Genomic DNA, 12,771 nt, shown 5'->3' on the forward strand with positions numbered 1-12,771 from the left:
CTCCAGCAACACCTCATTACTGCTTTTATCCTACTTCCTTCAGCAACACTCCATTACTGCTTTTATCCTACTTTCTCCAGCAACACATTACCGCTTTTATCCTACTTCCTCCAGCAACACATCATTACTGCTTTTATCCTACTTCCTCCAGCAACACATCATTACTGCTTTTATCCTACTTCCTCCAGCAACATCTCATTACTGCTTTAATCATATTTCCTTCAGCAACACCTGATTATTGCTTTTAGCCTACTTCCTCCAGCAACACCTCATTACTGCTTTTACCCTACTTCCTTCAGCAACACCTCATTACTGCTTGTATGCTACTTCCTCCAGCAACATCTAATTACTGCTTTTATCCTACCTCCAACAGCTCATTACTGTTATTTACATACCTCTTTCAACACCTCATTACTGTTTTTATACTTATTCCTCCAACACGTCATTACTACTTTTAAACTAACTCCTCCAACACGTCATTACTACTTTTAAACTAACTTCTCCAACACCTCATTACTGCTTTTATACTAACTTCTCCAACACCTCATTACTGCTTTTATCCGACATCCTCCAACAAATACTGCTTTCACTTCAACACCTCTTCAACTCATCACTGCTTTTATCCTAACTGTTCCTTACCTCCTGTATAACTTGATCTATTATGATAATACACACTCTACTTTCTACAACTCTGTGGCTTTTATTATGTTTTCAGCAGCATTTCCATTTCATATTCCTACCTTTTCAGTAAAGAAATACATCTAGACCACTTTTTACCTTTCTCTCCAACATTTGTCACTTAAAAAAAAAAAAATCATCTGCTAGGAACATTTTCAACTCACCCCACCTCCTCCTTCATCAAAAACTCCCGGTAATGTTCCCATGTCCTCTGCCAGCAACAACCCCAGTTCAATTCCCCATCTCTTCATACAGCAACACCCCCAGGTAGTTTTCCTACCTCCTCATACAGCAACACCACCAGGTGATTTTTCTACCTCCTCATCCAGCAAAACTTCCAGATAATTTTCTCACCTGTTCCTCAGCAACACCTCCACATCATTTACCCAACTCCTTTTTCAAAACTCCAGATAATTACCATACCTCTAATTTCAGCAACAACTCTACATAATTTCCCTACCTCTTCCACCAGCAAAAAAACCAGATCATTTTTCCACCTCCTCCTCTAGCAAAACCATCACATATAATTTCCCTACCTCTTCCACCAGCAACTCCAGATCTTTTCCCCACCTCTTACTCCAGCAACAAATTAAGATAATTTTTTATTCTCCTCCTTCAGCAATACCTCCAGATAATTTCCACCTCTTCTTCTAGCAACAGCTGCAGATCATTTACCCAGTTCTACATTCTCTGCAAACAGATTATTTTTCCAACTATTCCTCCACCAAACCCCCAAGATCATTTCCCTATGTCCTACTCCAGCAACATCTAATGATAGTTTCACCACCTCTTCTTCCAGCATCAAATTCAGATGATTTTGCCAACTCCTCAACAAATTCAGATTGTCATCTTCAGCATCACCTTCTGATAATTCCCACCTCTTCTTCTAGCAACAGCTCCAGATCATTTCACCAGTTCTTCATCCACTACAAACAATTCCAGATCATTTCCTCACCTCCTTCTCCAGCAACAACTTCAGATCATTTCCTCAACTCTAGCAACAACTTCAGATCATTCTCATTTCCTTCTCCTTCTCCAACTTCAGATTATTATCCCGCCTCCTCCAGCAACAACTCTAGATCATTTCTCCACCTCCTCCTCTGGTAACAACTCCTGATCATTACCCCATCTCCTCCTGCAGCAACAACTTTATATAATTTCCTAACCTCCTCCTCCAGCAATAACTCCAGATTATTTCTATACCTCTTCCTCTTGCAACACCAACAGATCATTTTGTCAGCTCTTTCTACATTAACAACCCCAGATCATTTTTCCGCCTGTTTCTCCAGCAATAACATTTCACTTTCATACTGTACATCTTAATGCAGAAACACCTGGATTTCACTTTCTTACTCCTTTTGCCAATACCACTAAAAACTCCAGATAATTTTCTCACCTGTTTCTCCAGCAACTCCAGATAAACTTGCAGCCTCGTTCCCCAGCAACAAATCCAGATAGTTTTGCCACCTCCTCCCACAACAACTCCAGATCATTTTCCCACTTCCTCCTTCAGTAACATCTCTAGTTAAATTCCTCACCTCTTCTTCCAGCAACACCGGCACATCATTTTGCCAACTCTTCCTCCACATACCTCATATCAATTACCCCCTACTCCCCTAGCAACTTCAGATAATTTCCCACTCCTTTGTCCATCAACTTCAGATTTTCACAACTCCTCCTCCAGTAACAACTGCAGATCATTTCCCACCTCTTCCTCCAGTAACTCCAGATTATTTTCCCACCTCCTCTGAGAATGAATATTGGGGAGCACAGAGGGTTTGCTCATGCTTCAGGCAGTGGGAGACCAGCAATCTGTCAGTGCTACAAATAGTCCATTTATAGGGTGATTGCTGTGGATTGGCTGAATCCTCTGAGGAGTCATATTCTAGGATTCCATTGGTAGTGCAGTGGTCAACTGACCTAGAAGAAGATGGGTGCGCCCATGGTCCGGAGCTGGCAGGAACTTTCACATGAAGAATGCCAGGACCAGCTGCACTTACCAGGTGCAGGAGCTGGCAGGGAGACAGAGGAGCCGCAGCAGAGAGAGGCCGGTGATTTCCCAGCACGGTGCGGAGAAGATAGTGCCCGGTTAGGTAAGTGCTGGGGTCTGTCACTGGGGTCTCTGGAGGGGATCTGTATGAAATACCACCGGACCTATGTCCGGCGGTTCAAATCCCGATGCCGGAAGACTGGCAGCAGCGAAGATCCCGACAGTTCCAAAGGCAAGTATTTACTAATCCTACTCCCCACCTAACCCTCCTTTAGGAGTGCCTAACCCTAACCCCCCCCCTTCCCCGCAGCCTAAACGTAAGTCTCCGGGGGGGTGCCTAACTCTAAATCTCCCCGGGAGCCCTAAAACCTAACCCTCTCTCCCCCAGCGGCTTTTAGTCTTTAGTCTGCTCTTTTAACTAGTAGATCATTTGGATTACCTTGGCCTCAGTCATTCACAAACCATTGCATGTTTACTGGATCTCCTATCTGCTACCATTCATCTCTGTAAGTGAAAACTGTTTCATCTACAACCACAGACCACTGCATGTTTACTGGACCTCCTGTCAGCTACTATTCATCTCTGCAAGTCAAAACAGTTACCTTATCTATAACCACAGACCCCTGGATATTTACCTGATCTCCTGTCAGTTACGATTCATATCTGCAAATGAAAAGGAGTTCTTTCATTCAACCACAAACCATTGCATATTTACATCTCTGCAAGTGAAATCAGGTTCCTTCATCTTCAATCACAGACCATTATACATTTTCTGGATATCATTGTCAATTACCACTCACCACAGCAAGTGCTACAGTTTGCTTCATTCCCTAATACAAATCTCTGCATTCCCTGGACTGCCTCATCTCCATACCTCTGACTCCTACAGTTTAATTGCAAATTACAACTTTGTTGAGTCTCTAGTCCCTGCACTGGTGAGTTACTGTTTCCCTACATCATTTCTATGCTACTTGGATTGTATTCATACATAAATAAATAGAACCGTTCTAACAGGATTGCAGTTCTGAAATGCTCACTAAGGGGCACATTTAGATTCTACTTAACATTTAACTAGCACCTTCTAGAAGATAATAGCTAGAATCTGATTGGTTGCTATGGGCAACATCTCTTTTAAAACTCACTTCTAAAAAATCTCACTTTAGTAAATGTACCTCTAAGACTGTATATTGTGAGTTTGTTTCGTGCATTCTGTGATCTGATTTAGTTCTTAACACCTTTCATACCTCTTAATGCAGAAACACCTTATTTCACTCTTTTTCTTCTGCCATCAAACAATCCGGATCACATTATTACATTTTCCTCCTGTACCACATCATCCATATCACATTCCCATCACTTCCTACAGTAACACCTTCCTAATAAATAAACAGCAAAAGAACCATCTTAAGGCTACTGGATCCCACTGGATCCATTTCAAAATGTCCGACAATATTATGTAGATTCAGCCATCTGTAATCAGCACAGCATTTTATTTCTTGCTGTTTTATATTACATTTGTACTCTCTTTTGACCTTAGAGTCTGGATACTGGTGACATGACAGTTTGTCCTGCTATAGATGGAAGAACATACAGGTAATGACAATAATTATCCAAGCCAGGAACCTATAGGCCTTTTATGGACCCATATAAGAGCAGAAATTGTTTGTTTCATCAGACATGATAACACTGGACTAGTAATCCCAAGGTCATCCCAGGCACTGAAATCAACCTTAGGCAGTCACAGAGCCACTGTTAGCAAGGGGGTGGAGGTAAATGGCATATTTAAGGAAAGGAAGAGTACATGAGGGAAGAGGGCCCTGCTTGTGAGTGTTAGAGATATATAGAATATTGGACATAATGAATATTAATGGAGAACTGGCCTACTTTTCTATGTCTCTCCCATTCTACAGACTAGAGATGAAATGTGCTGGCCTGTTCCACTGCTCAAAGACTGGGATTAAATTCCAGGTGAAATCCCCATTGACAATAGACTATGAGCTGGATTCTTGGGGGAATCACATGCCACAAACACATAGAGATGGATATGAGATTGTGAGTCCTCTGTTCAACATAAAGACAGAAGTAGAGCCGCATGCAGTGTCAGCAGTGTACCTACCTCATTACTTGTCTGCAAAAGGTAAGTTACAATAGAAACCATAAAATAGACCAAACATGAGAACATATTGGCGTGTAACTACATGTAAATGATATAGAATTTTGTTGACTGCAAAAGCTATTTTTTTTTCCCAATATTTCTATGTAAACACTAAAGATTAAGAATGACAGAAAATTATATACTGGACTATCAGGGTGCTGGCTGAAATCTAGGTCAATGTACCAATTAAAAATGTATGTATCCAACCCTTCCATGTGCCCCTGATATGCTATAAGACCACACCACACGATCCTTACATGCCATCAGTTATTCCCCATATACACTTTATATATACATGATGAGGGTTAGGATGGCAATGATGATGACATCTTTCCAATGTAGAGCTGTTGCCTTAAGCCTATTGGTAGCTTTTTTTTGTGGGGGCCCAAACAAACCAAGCACTTTAGCCACAAAAGTGGCAGTCCCTGTCGCTGAAGTGCTTGGTTTGTTAAAGTTTTTAATATCCAACATAAGGGTGAGTGGGCGGGCCCCAGAACAATTCCATCTTGCACTACCTTTCATTTCTTTAAACTGTGGTGTCTGTGCTCTGTTGCTTAGTAACCAGTCAGCTCAATGCAACCCTTGGCCAATAATGGTGAAAACAGTATTATAATCTGTGAGATGGTCTAAATTGACTGTAAATGACTGGAAATTACTGTTATTGATGTTAATAACACTCTAGGAACAAAAAAAGCCCAAATTATGTGATTTTAGCTTTTTGTAAATTAAAAGAAAAAAAACAAATCCAAAGGCAGTCACGGTAGGTTTGGCAAATCCAAATCCAAAGCTGGACGACGAATCAGAGCCAAATCCAACAAAAATGATCCGGCACACATCCCTAACTCATGGGTGATAGCGATATCGTCCATCAGCCATACATGGTGGCCAACCTGCTCGATATCTAGCAGGTTACTAAAGGGACCCGCGATCATTGATCGTGGGTCGCTATAGTCGCTGGTAACTGGGTGGTGTGCTGGATGATCGATATCGATCATCCAGCACACTAGGGAGGGCACAGGACAATCAGCCAGCGATATCGTATCGCTGGCTGATCACTGCGTGTGTACGCAGCATTACATGTGAGGAAGACTGAGTGCCACATGCAGAGGCATGTGAGAATGCATAAGTGGCATGTGCGAAGGTCAGAGTGGCATGTGGATTCATATTCAAAGGTCAGAATGGCATGTGGGTTCATGTTTAGAGGTATGAATGCCATGTTGGGGATGTCGGAGTGGCATGTGAGGAGGACTGAATGGCATGTAGGTTCATGTATATAGGTCTGTGTGGCATGTGGGTTCTTGTATGGAGTGACATTAGAAGATGTACAGAGGTCTGAGTAGCATGTGTGTGTGTGTGGGGGGAAACTGAGCAGCAGGTTGGGATGTTAAGGTGGTTTTGAGGGCTTGTAAGGGTCTGAAAGCATGTGGGAGCATTGTACAGCCAATGGAGTCTGAGTGCATGTGAGGAGCTGGGAGCATGGAGAGGATTTTGGAGCAAACTGGAGATTGAGTGGTATGTGGTGGAAGCAACTAAGTAATTGAATGACATGTGTGGACATATGGGCCATTTTAGGCAAGATCGGCATGATATCCCGCCGGGCGTCAGCTCGGCGGATGTAATACCGATGCCGGAAGCTCGATAGGACTAGATCCTGACACGGTAAGTATTTAATCTATCCCTAACCTTCCCCCCTCCCTAACACTAACACTCCTTTAGGGGTGCCTAACCCTAACCCTCCCGAGGGGGTGCCTAAACCTAACCTCCCCCCGGGGGTGCCTAACCCTAACCCCCCCTTCCCGTAGCCTAACCCTAACCCTCCTGGGGGGGTTCCTAACCCTAAGTCCCCCCCAGGAGCCCCCAACTTATCCCCCCCCCCCCCCTGCTGTCCACTGCCGCCGCCCGGCTTACCTTCATTCGGTATGCCAGGCATTGCTTTCGCAGCGTAGGTCTAATGATAGGCGTTGGGATTTCGACGCCTATCATTAGTACCTTGCCAGGATATGACAGTCGGGAAGCTGGCGGTCGGCATTTCAACCGTTAGCTTTCTGACTGCATACCATTTTAGGCTGATGGGGTTGCCATGATCGATTTGCAGCAGTTGGAACATTCTTCAAGTTAAGGTATCGCTTCTGTCCTCCCAGTTGTAGTGGAAAATGGCCTAGGAAGTCTTGTTTTATGGCTGGTTGGGGGATTTGGGGGAGAATTGTCATTTCTTTCATGGTTTCTTTATTGACAAGTATTATAGGACCGTATAAGTTTCATTCTCCATTTTCTTACCTTTCCTATTCTTCCTGACCATGTTATTTTACCAAAAATTCATTGACCTGCCATGACTGTCACACAGCCTCCTGGAGAATTTTTTTAGAAATTAGAACTAAGGGCCTGATTCAGAGCTGAACGCTCTGACCAGAGCGCTCGCTCTGAATCAGGGCCCTCCTCCATGAAAATGGAGCGGCCTCCTGGCCGCTCGTATAGCTGTGGGTGATCACCCACAGCATATGCGAGTGGCCAAAAAGATGGTCGCGATGGTCTTGACCATCGGACTTGCGACGGAGACCCTGCGGTAGAGTTTCCCTGCCACAAGCCCTGGAGTGATTTTGGCTCTATCAGAGCCAAAATCACTCCCACTGACATCACTAGTGATGTCAGTGGGGCCGGCTTCAGACGGTAGGCGTTCCCATGGGAACGCCTCCGTCTGGCAGGCATGCCCCCGGCACGCCCACCAAAGGGGGCGTGCTGTCAATCAACATCGACAGCACGCCCCCTTTGGTGCGAGACCCGGAGCGATGGAAAGCCCGTCGCTCCCCGGGTCTCGCGCATGCGCATGACGGAGCTCCCTCCATCATGCGCAGTGGGGAACATCGACCCGCTTGCAAACGTACTGACGCTCACGAGCGGGTCTGAATGACCCCCTAAGAACGAGGAGATGCAGATTTCAAACATAGCCACTATGGTCATATTTGGATTCTACATTGCAAGTGATATTTAAATGCTTTTCATTTTAAACAGTGATATTAACCAAAGATAACCAAGTCTGCCTTGTGGGAGCCATCCATGATCTAGACAGGCATACTTTAGACAACGTGCACAAATTCATAGCATATTGTATTTGTCTAGACCTTACGGATGTTATTGATCTGTGCATGGTTCTTTCTAACTCGCACCTTGTAATGAAAAGTTGCCTTTCAATGTGCAATTGCACCCGGGGTTGTAACTCACATAGCCTGGCATGCCAGTCAAACTCACACTCGCAAACTTGCACCCTGATACATTTGCGAGTTGCGGGGCAAACTCGCACCTTCAAAATGTGCGAGAAGGTGCAAGTTTGACTCGCAAAAAAAACTTGCACCGTATTACACCCCATCTGAGGAGTGAGTCATAGGGAGAATACCAGTACTAGTTAAAATTAGGGAGGCCAATCCCGGGCCGGGATTCGGCACTGAAAATTCGGCCTTGTTTTAAAAAAAATAAAAAATGCCCCCCGCCCAGCCTCCACAGTTCCTTTCCAGGCAGCGTGCAGCATCTGAGAACTATGCTGGAAGTGTTTAGCGCTGTGACGGTGGGGGTTCCCAACCTCCCAACCAGACCACCTGGAGGACACTTCGGCCCATGGGTGGAACAGCGGGACAGGGCTGTCCCGCTGAAATCGAGATGTTGGGAGGGGTGCTCCCGTGTTCGACCACCCAACAGAGGGGGAGCGGAATCAGTGGAGTAGTAGAATATTTTCATCTTAGTGGGGGAATGGAAGATCTGACCCAATTAATGGTAAGACCAAATTATTTTCCAAACTCTTCTATTGCCTGACCAAACACCGGCATAGCGACCTTGTAGTCCCTTAAAAAATAGCAGCATATCATCTGCATAAAGGGCCACGGTATCTGTTTTGTTGCCCAACTTGAGGCTTACAATATTAGGCTGCGACTGGGGAATACAAGCCAAAGGCTCAATCGCCAGAGTGAAGAGTCAGGGATAAAGAGCACCCTTGCCTAGTACTCTGGAAAATAATGAGAAATGGGTGGAATATGATGCCATTTATAGATATTCAGGAAACAGGTTTATCATATAGCACCCTCACCCATCCAATAAACCCAGGTCCCATTCCTATACATCACATGACCTCCCACAAGTACAGCCAATCCACAAAATCAAAGGTTTTAGCTGTAGAGGACTCCTCGTGGGAGGCATGCAGGTGAGTATAAAGGCATCTGATATTAACTGTCCCAGCATAAAGCCAGTCTGGTCTGGATGTACAGTACCAACGTAGTAATGACTTGATTGAGCCGTCTAGATAAGACTTTGGGTAGGACCTTAGCATCTGTAGGAGTCAGTGAAATTGGGTGATATGCATCAGGAAATCTAGGATCTTTGCCTGGTTTTGGTAACACAATAACAATGGCCTCCAACATGGACAATGGAAACTCGCCATCCTCATATAAGCTGATATAAAGTTCAAGTAGTCTAGGGACAAACAGCCTATCATGTTTTTTATATACTTCTAACAGGATGCCATATGAATTCCCGAAGCCTTACCTCCTGGGAAAGAGTTAATGACGGTATCAACTAAGTCCAAGGTTTATGGTGCATCTAGAAATGCCTGGGCTTCTGGAGATTAGCTTGGAAGCCCAGTAGCAGAAACATGGGACAGCAATTTGGCCATGTGTGTGAACCTCTGCTTTCAGTATCTGGTATGACCCCCTTGTGCAGCAATTAATGCTTCTAAACATTTCCGGTAATTGTTGATTAGTCATGAAAATCGACTGGAGGAATTTTACCTCATTGCTCCGTACAAAACAGCTTCAACTCTGTTATGTTGGTGGGTCTCCTCCCATGAACTGCTCGCTTCAGGTCCTTCCACAACATTTTGATTGGATTAAGGTCAGGACTTTGACTTGACCACTTGACCATTCCAAAACTGTAAACTTATTCCTCTTTAACCATTCCTTGGTCGAATGACTTGTGTGCTTTGGGTCGTTGTCTTGCTGCATGACCCACATTCTCTTTTAATGCAGCTCATGACATTTTCTCCTTTGGAATATTCTGGTATAATTCAGATTTCACTGTCCCATCAATGATGGCAAGGTCGTTAGAACTGGATACGTTCACCAGTACTTAGGTGGGCGCCTGAACTTAAACTCGAGATAGTAGGGGCCTTAAAGGACCGAGGTGCAACTTTGGGAGCTGAATTGCGGCCTTTGAGGGCCGAGGTGCAACCTTGGAAGCTGAGGAGTGGCCTTGAGGGCCATGGTACGACCTTGAGGGTCGGATTGTGGCCTTGCGAGCCAAGGTGTGGCCTTGAGGGCCGAGGTGTGACCTTGCAGGCCGAGGTGCAGCTATGACAGCAGAGTTGCAGCTTGAGAGCCGAGATGTAGACAGGCTGAGATGCAGCCTTGCAGACCAGGGTGCAGCCATTACAGCGGAGGTGCGGCTTGAGAGCCGAGATGTAGACAGGCTGTGATTCAGCCTTGCAGGCTGAGGTGTGGCTATGACAGCCTGTGATGCCGCCTTGAGGGCCGTAATGGCATAGACCCACAGAGAACCGCAGGTCCCAGAAAAACTGAACTCTAGGTGTAGGAATGAAAGTAATGGATAAATCTCCGAGGCAGAGGCGAACACAGTCACAGACGAGCAGGCACACGACTGGCAGGAACCGGAAACACACATCAGACAGCCGGAAATGAACCAGCAGGCTAAAGAAAGGATTTGACCCAATGAACAAGTGAGGCAGGTGATTAATGGTAATCCACAGGTGAGGAGGACACATCAACCAATATCACGTGCCGTAGTTTCGCCAGAGTACGGCATGTTCATTGCAAAGGATCCAAAGTCAGGGCGTGTGGCTGACGACCCAGAGGAGGTGAGACCACTGGAGCACAGGTGTGGTGACTTTTGATACTTTGATATAGAGCCACGTTCTTTAAAAAGATAGGTTGTCCACTCACACCTGATTGTCATCCCATAGATTGAAAATACCCGATTTCACCTTCAAAATATCTGCTAAGCCTAAAGATTCACATTCTTTTGCCATTCACAGATATGTGATATTGGATCATTTTCCTCAACAAAAAAAAAAAAATGAGCAGGTCTAATTTTTTTTTGTCTCATTTGTTTGATTTGTTTTTTCTTTATCTACTTTTAGGACTTGTGTGGAAATATGAGGTAGTTTTAGGCCAAATTTCAAAAATTCTGAAGGGTTCACAAACTTTCAAGCACCACTGTATTATGTGTTAATGAGGGGGGGGAATGCCAGGAGTAGCACATGTAAAGTTGGCTCATTTTTAGATGTAGTCTAATGTATTTTAGGCAGACAAAACTCTGGGGACTATGCGGTCACATAGGTGCGGCCATTTCGGACTACAGGTGGATGTTTGCATAGAACTGTATAAAGTGTAAGCCTGCGAGCAGGACTCTGTCAGTCCATAATTACCCAGTCTTGTCTCATTACTGTTTTATTAACCAACTGTAAAGAGTAACGGAATATGCTGGAGCTACAGACGTAAATGATAATAATATATAATAGGATTTCCTATCACATTATACGAATCATTCCCATTATCTGCAAACTCCTAAACTCAGAGGATTCAGGATATCTGATCCCATATCTGCAATTAAATAAGTACCAAGAGGACCAGGTGGATGGGGCAGTCTGACCCATGTCTCCCCTGCTCCTCGTGTTATAGTGAGTATGTCAGTTACGGTCACATCGGTCTTACCCATGGCTGCTGACAGATCTGGTGGGCCAAGCGGCGGAGTGGCCACGCTCCATTAAGTTTATTCTGTATATAGGGATTATAGAGTGTAAGCCCCGGGGACTGGGACAGATGTGAACAAATAAATAATGTCCGCACACCTGCATAGGAATAAATCTTCTGTTTTCTCCCTTAATCCCAGCTGCCTAATTTCCTATTCCCACCATCCCACAATTATTTCAACATCTATTTATTTTCTTATACTCCATAAGTGTCAGCTGTATTCAGTTCTTCACTGCAGGTCATTCTAAGCTGAGCGAGCTGGAAATGATGGTGCTAAAAACTCAGGGCCTGATTCAGAGCCGCTCGCTAGATGCGATCGCTCGCACGGTGTGTATGTAAATTGCGTAGGCAGTGCTCCCGCATAGCAATGCATTAGCACACCCAATATTTCTTAGAGAGCGATCACATAGCGTATGCAGACACCCATCAGCCTGTCTTAGGACACCCACGTATGCACGTCATGTCCAGGAAGTGCATGCAACCATCGGGTAACATCGGATGCGATCGCAGCGCTTGAGGTTGACCATACCCTGCCGTAAGCACTGTGAGCACTTCAATGTAAAACCAGCCAGGTGACGTGTACTATGATGCTGTCTTATTATACACACCTCTAACACGCCGATGAGATGCTCAGGCACGCCTGCGTTTGCACCTTCACTCCCACGTTTTTAATGGCCAGCCCCTGTTACTACCTACAAACAGATTCCCCTGTCACTCACTCTACTGGGCTGTGTATGCGCAGCGAGCGAGTGCATTGTGAACTCTCGCTAAGGTATGGGCATGCGCACTGCGATGTATACGCACAATGCATACACACCATACTTGCCTACACTCCCGATTTGGTTGGGAGCCTCCCGAAAATTGGGTGCCGCTCCCGACCTCCTGGGAAGGCAGGCAATCCTCCCGGCTGCCGCCCACCCCTCCTATCCCCCCCACAACCCCTGCATTGAAGGGGGCCAGTGATGTGATTCGCATCATTTTGGCCCCGCCCCCTGCTTCACAGTGCCGATATTACCGGCATTGTGTAGCGGGGCCGAATTGACGCGATCGCGTGGTTCCGCCCCACCCCGCCCCCTAAGTGCGTGTCACCAACCCGGCAACTCCCCCTTGTTACAGACACGCCCCCCCGTCCTGCCAATCTGGCTGCTTCCTCCCAGAAGGAGCAGCCAGAAAGTAGGCAGGTATGATACACACTGCAT

The 12,771-nt window shown here is 45.4% G+C and overlaps 1 protein-coding gene across 1 annotated transcript in view; it reads left to right on the forward strand.

Annotated features, from left to right (window-relative positions):
• Positions 1-12,771, forward strand: part of LOC148476897 (uncharacterized) — a 49,977-nt gene that overhangs the window by 7,001 nt on the left and 30,205 nt on the right. Inside the window, exons 3-6 of the mRNA XM_088457524.1 lie at positions 1,333-1,781; positions 3,558-3,603; positions 4,206-4,261; positions 4,579-4,805. Coding sequence (XP_088313650.1) covers positions 1,333-1,781; positions 3,558-3,603; positions 4,206-4,261; positions 4,579-4,805 — 778 coding nt within the window. The remainder of the gene's footprint in view (positions 1-1,332; positions 1,782-3,557; positions 3,604-4,205; positions 4,262-4,578; positions 4,806-12,771) is intronic.

Source organism: Taudactylus pleione, unplaced genomic scaffold (assembly GCF_031769625.1).
Source record: "Taudactylus pleione unplaced genomic scaffold, aTauple2 ptg000762l, whole genome shotgun sequence".
In the NCBI taxonomy this organism is placed as follows: domain Eukaryota; kingdom Metazoa; phylum Chordata; class Amphibia; order Anura; family Myobatrachidae; genus Taudactylus; species Taudactylus pleione.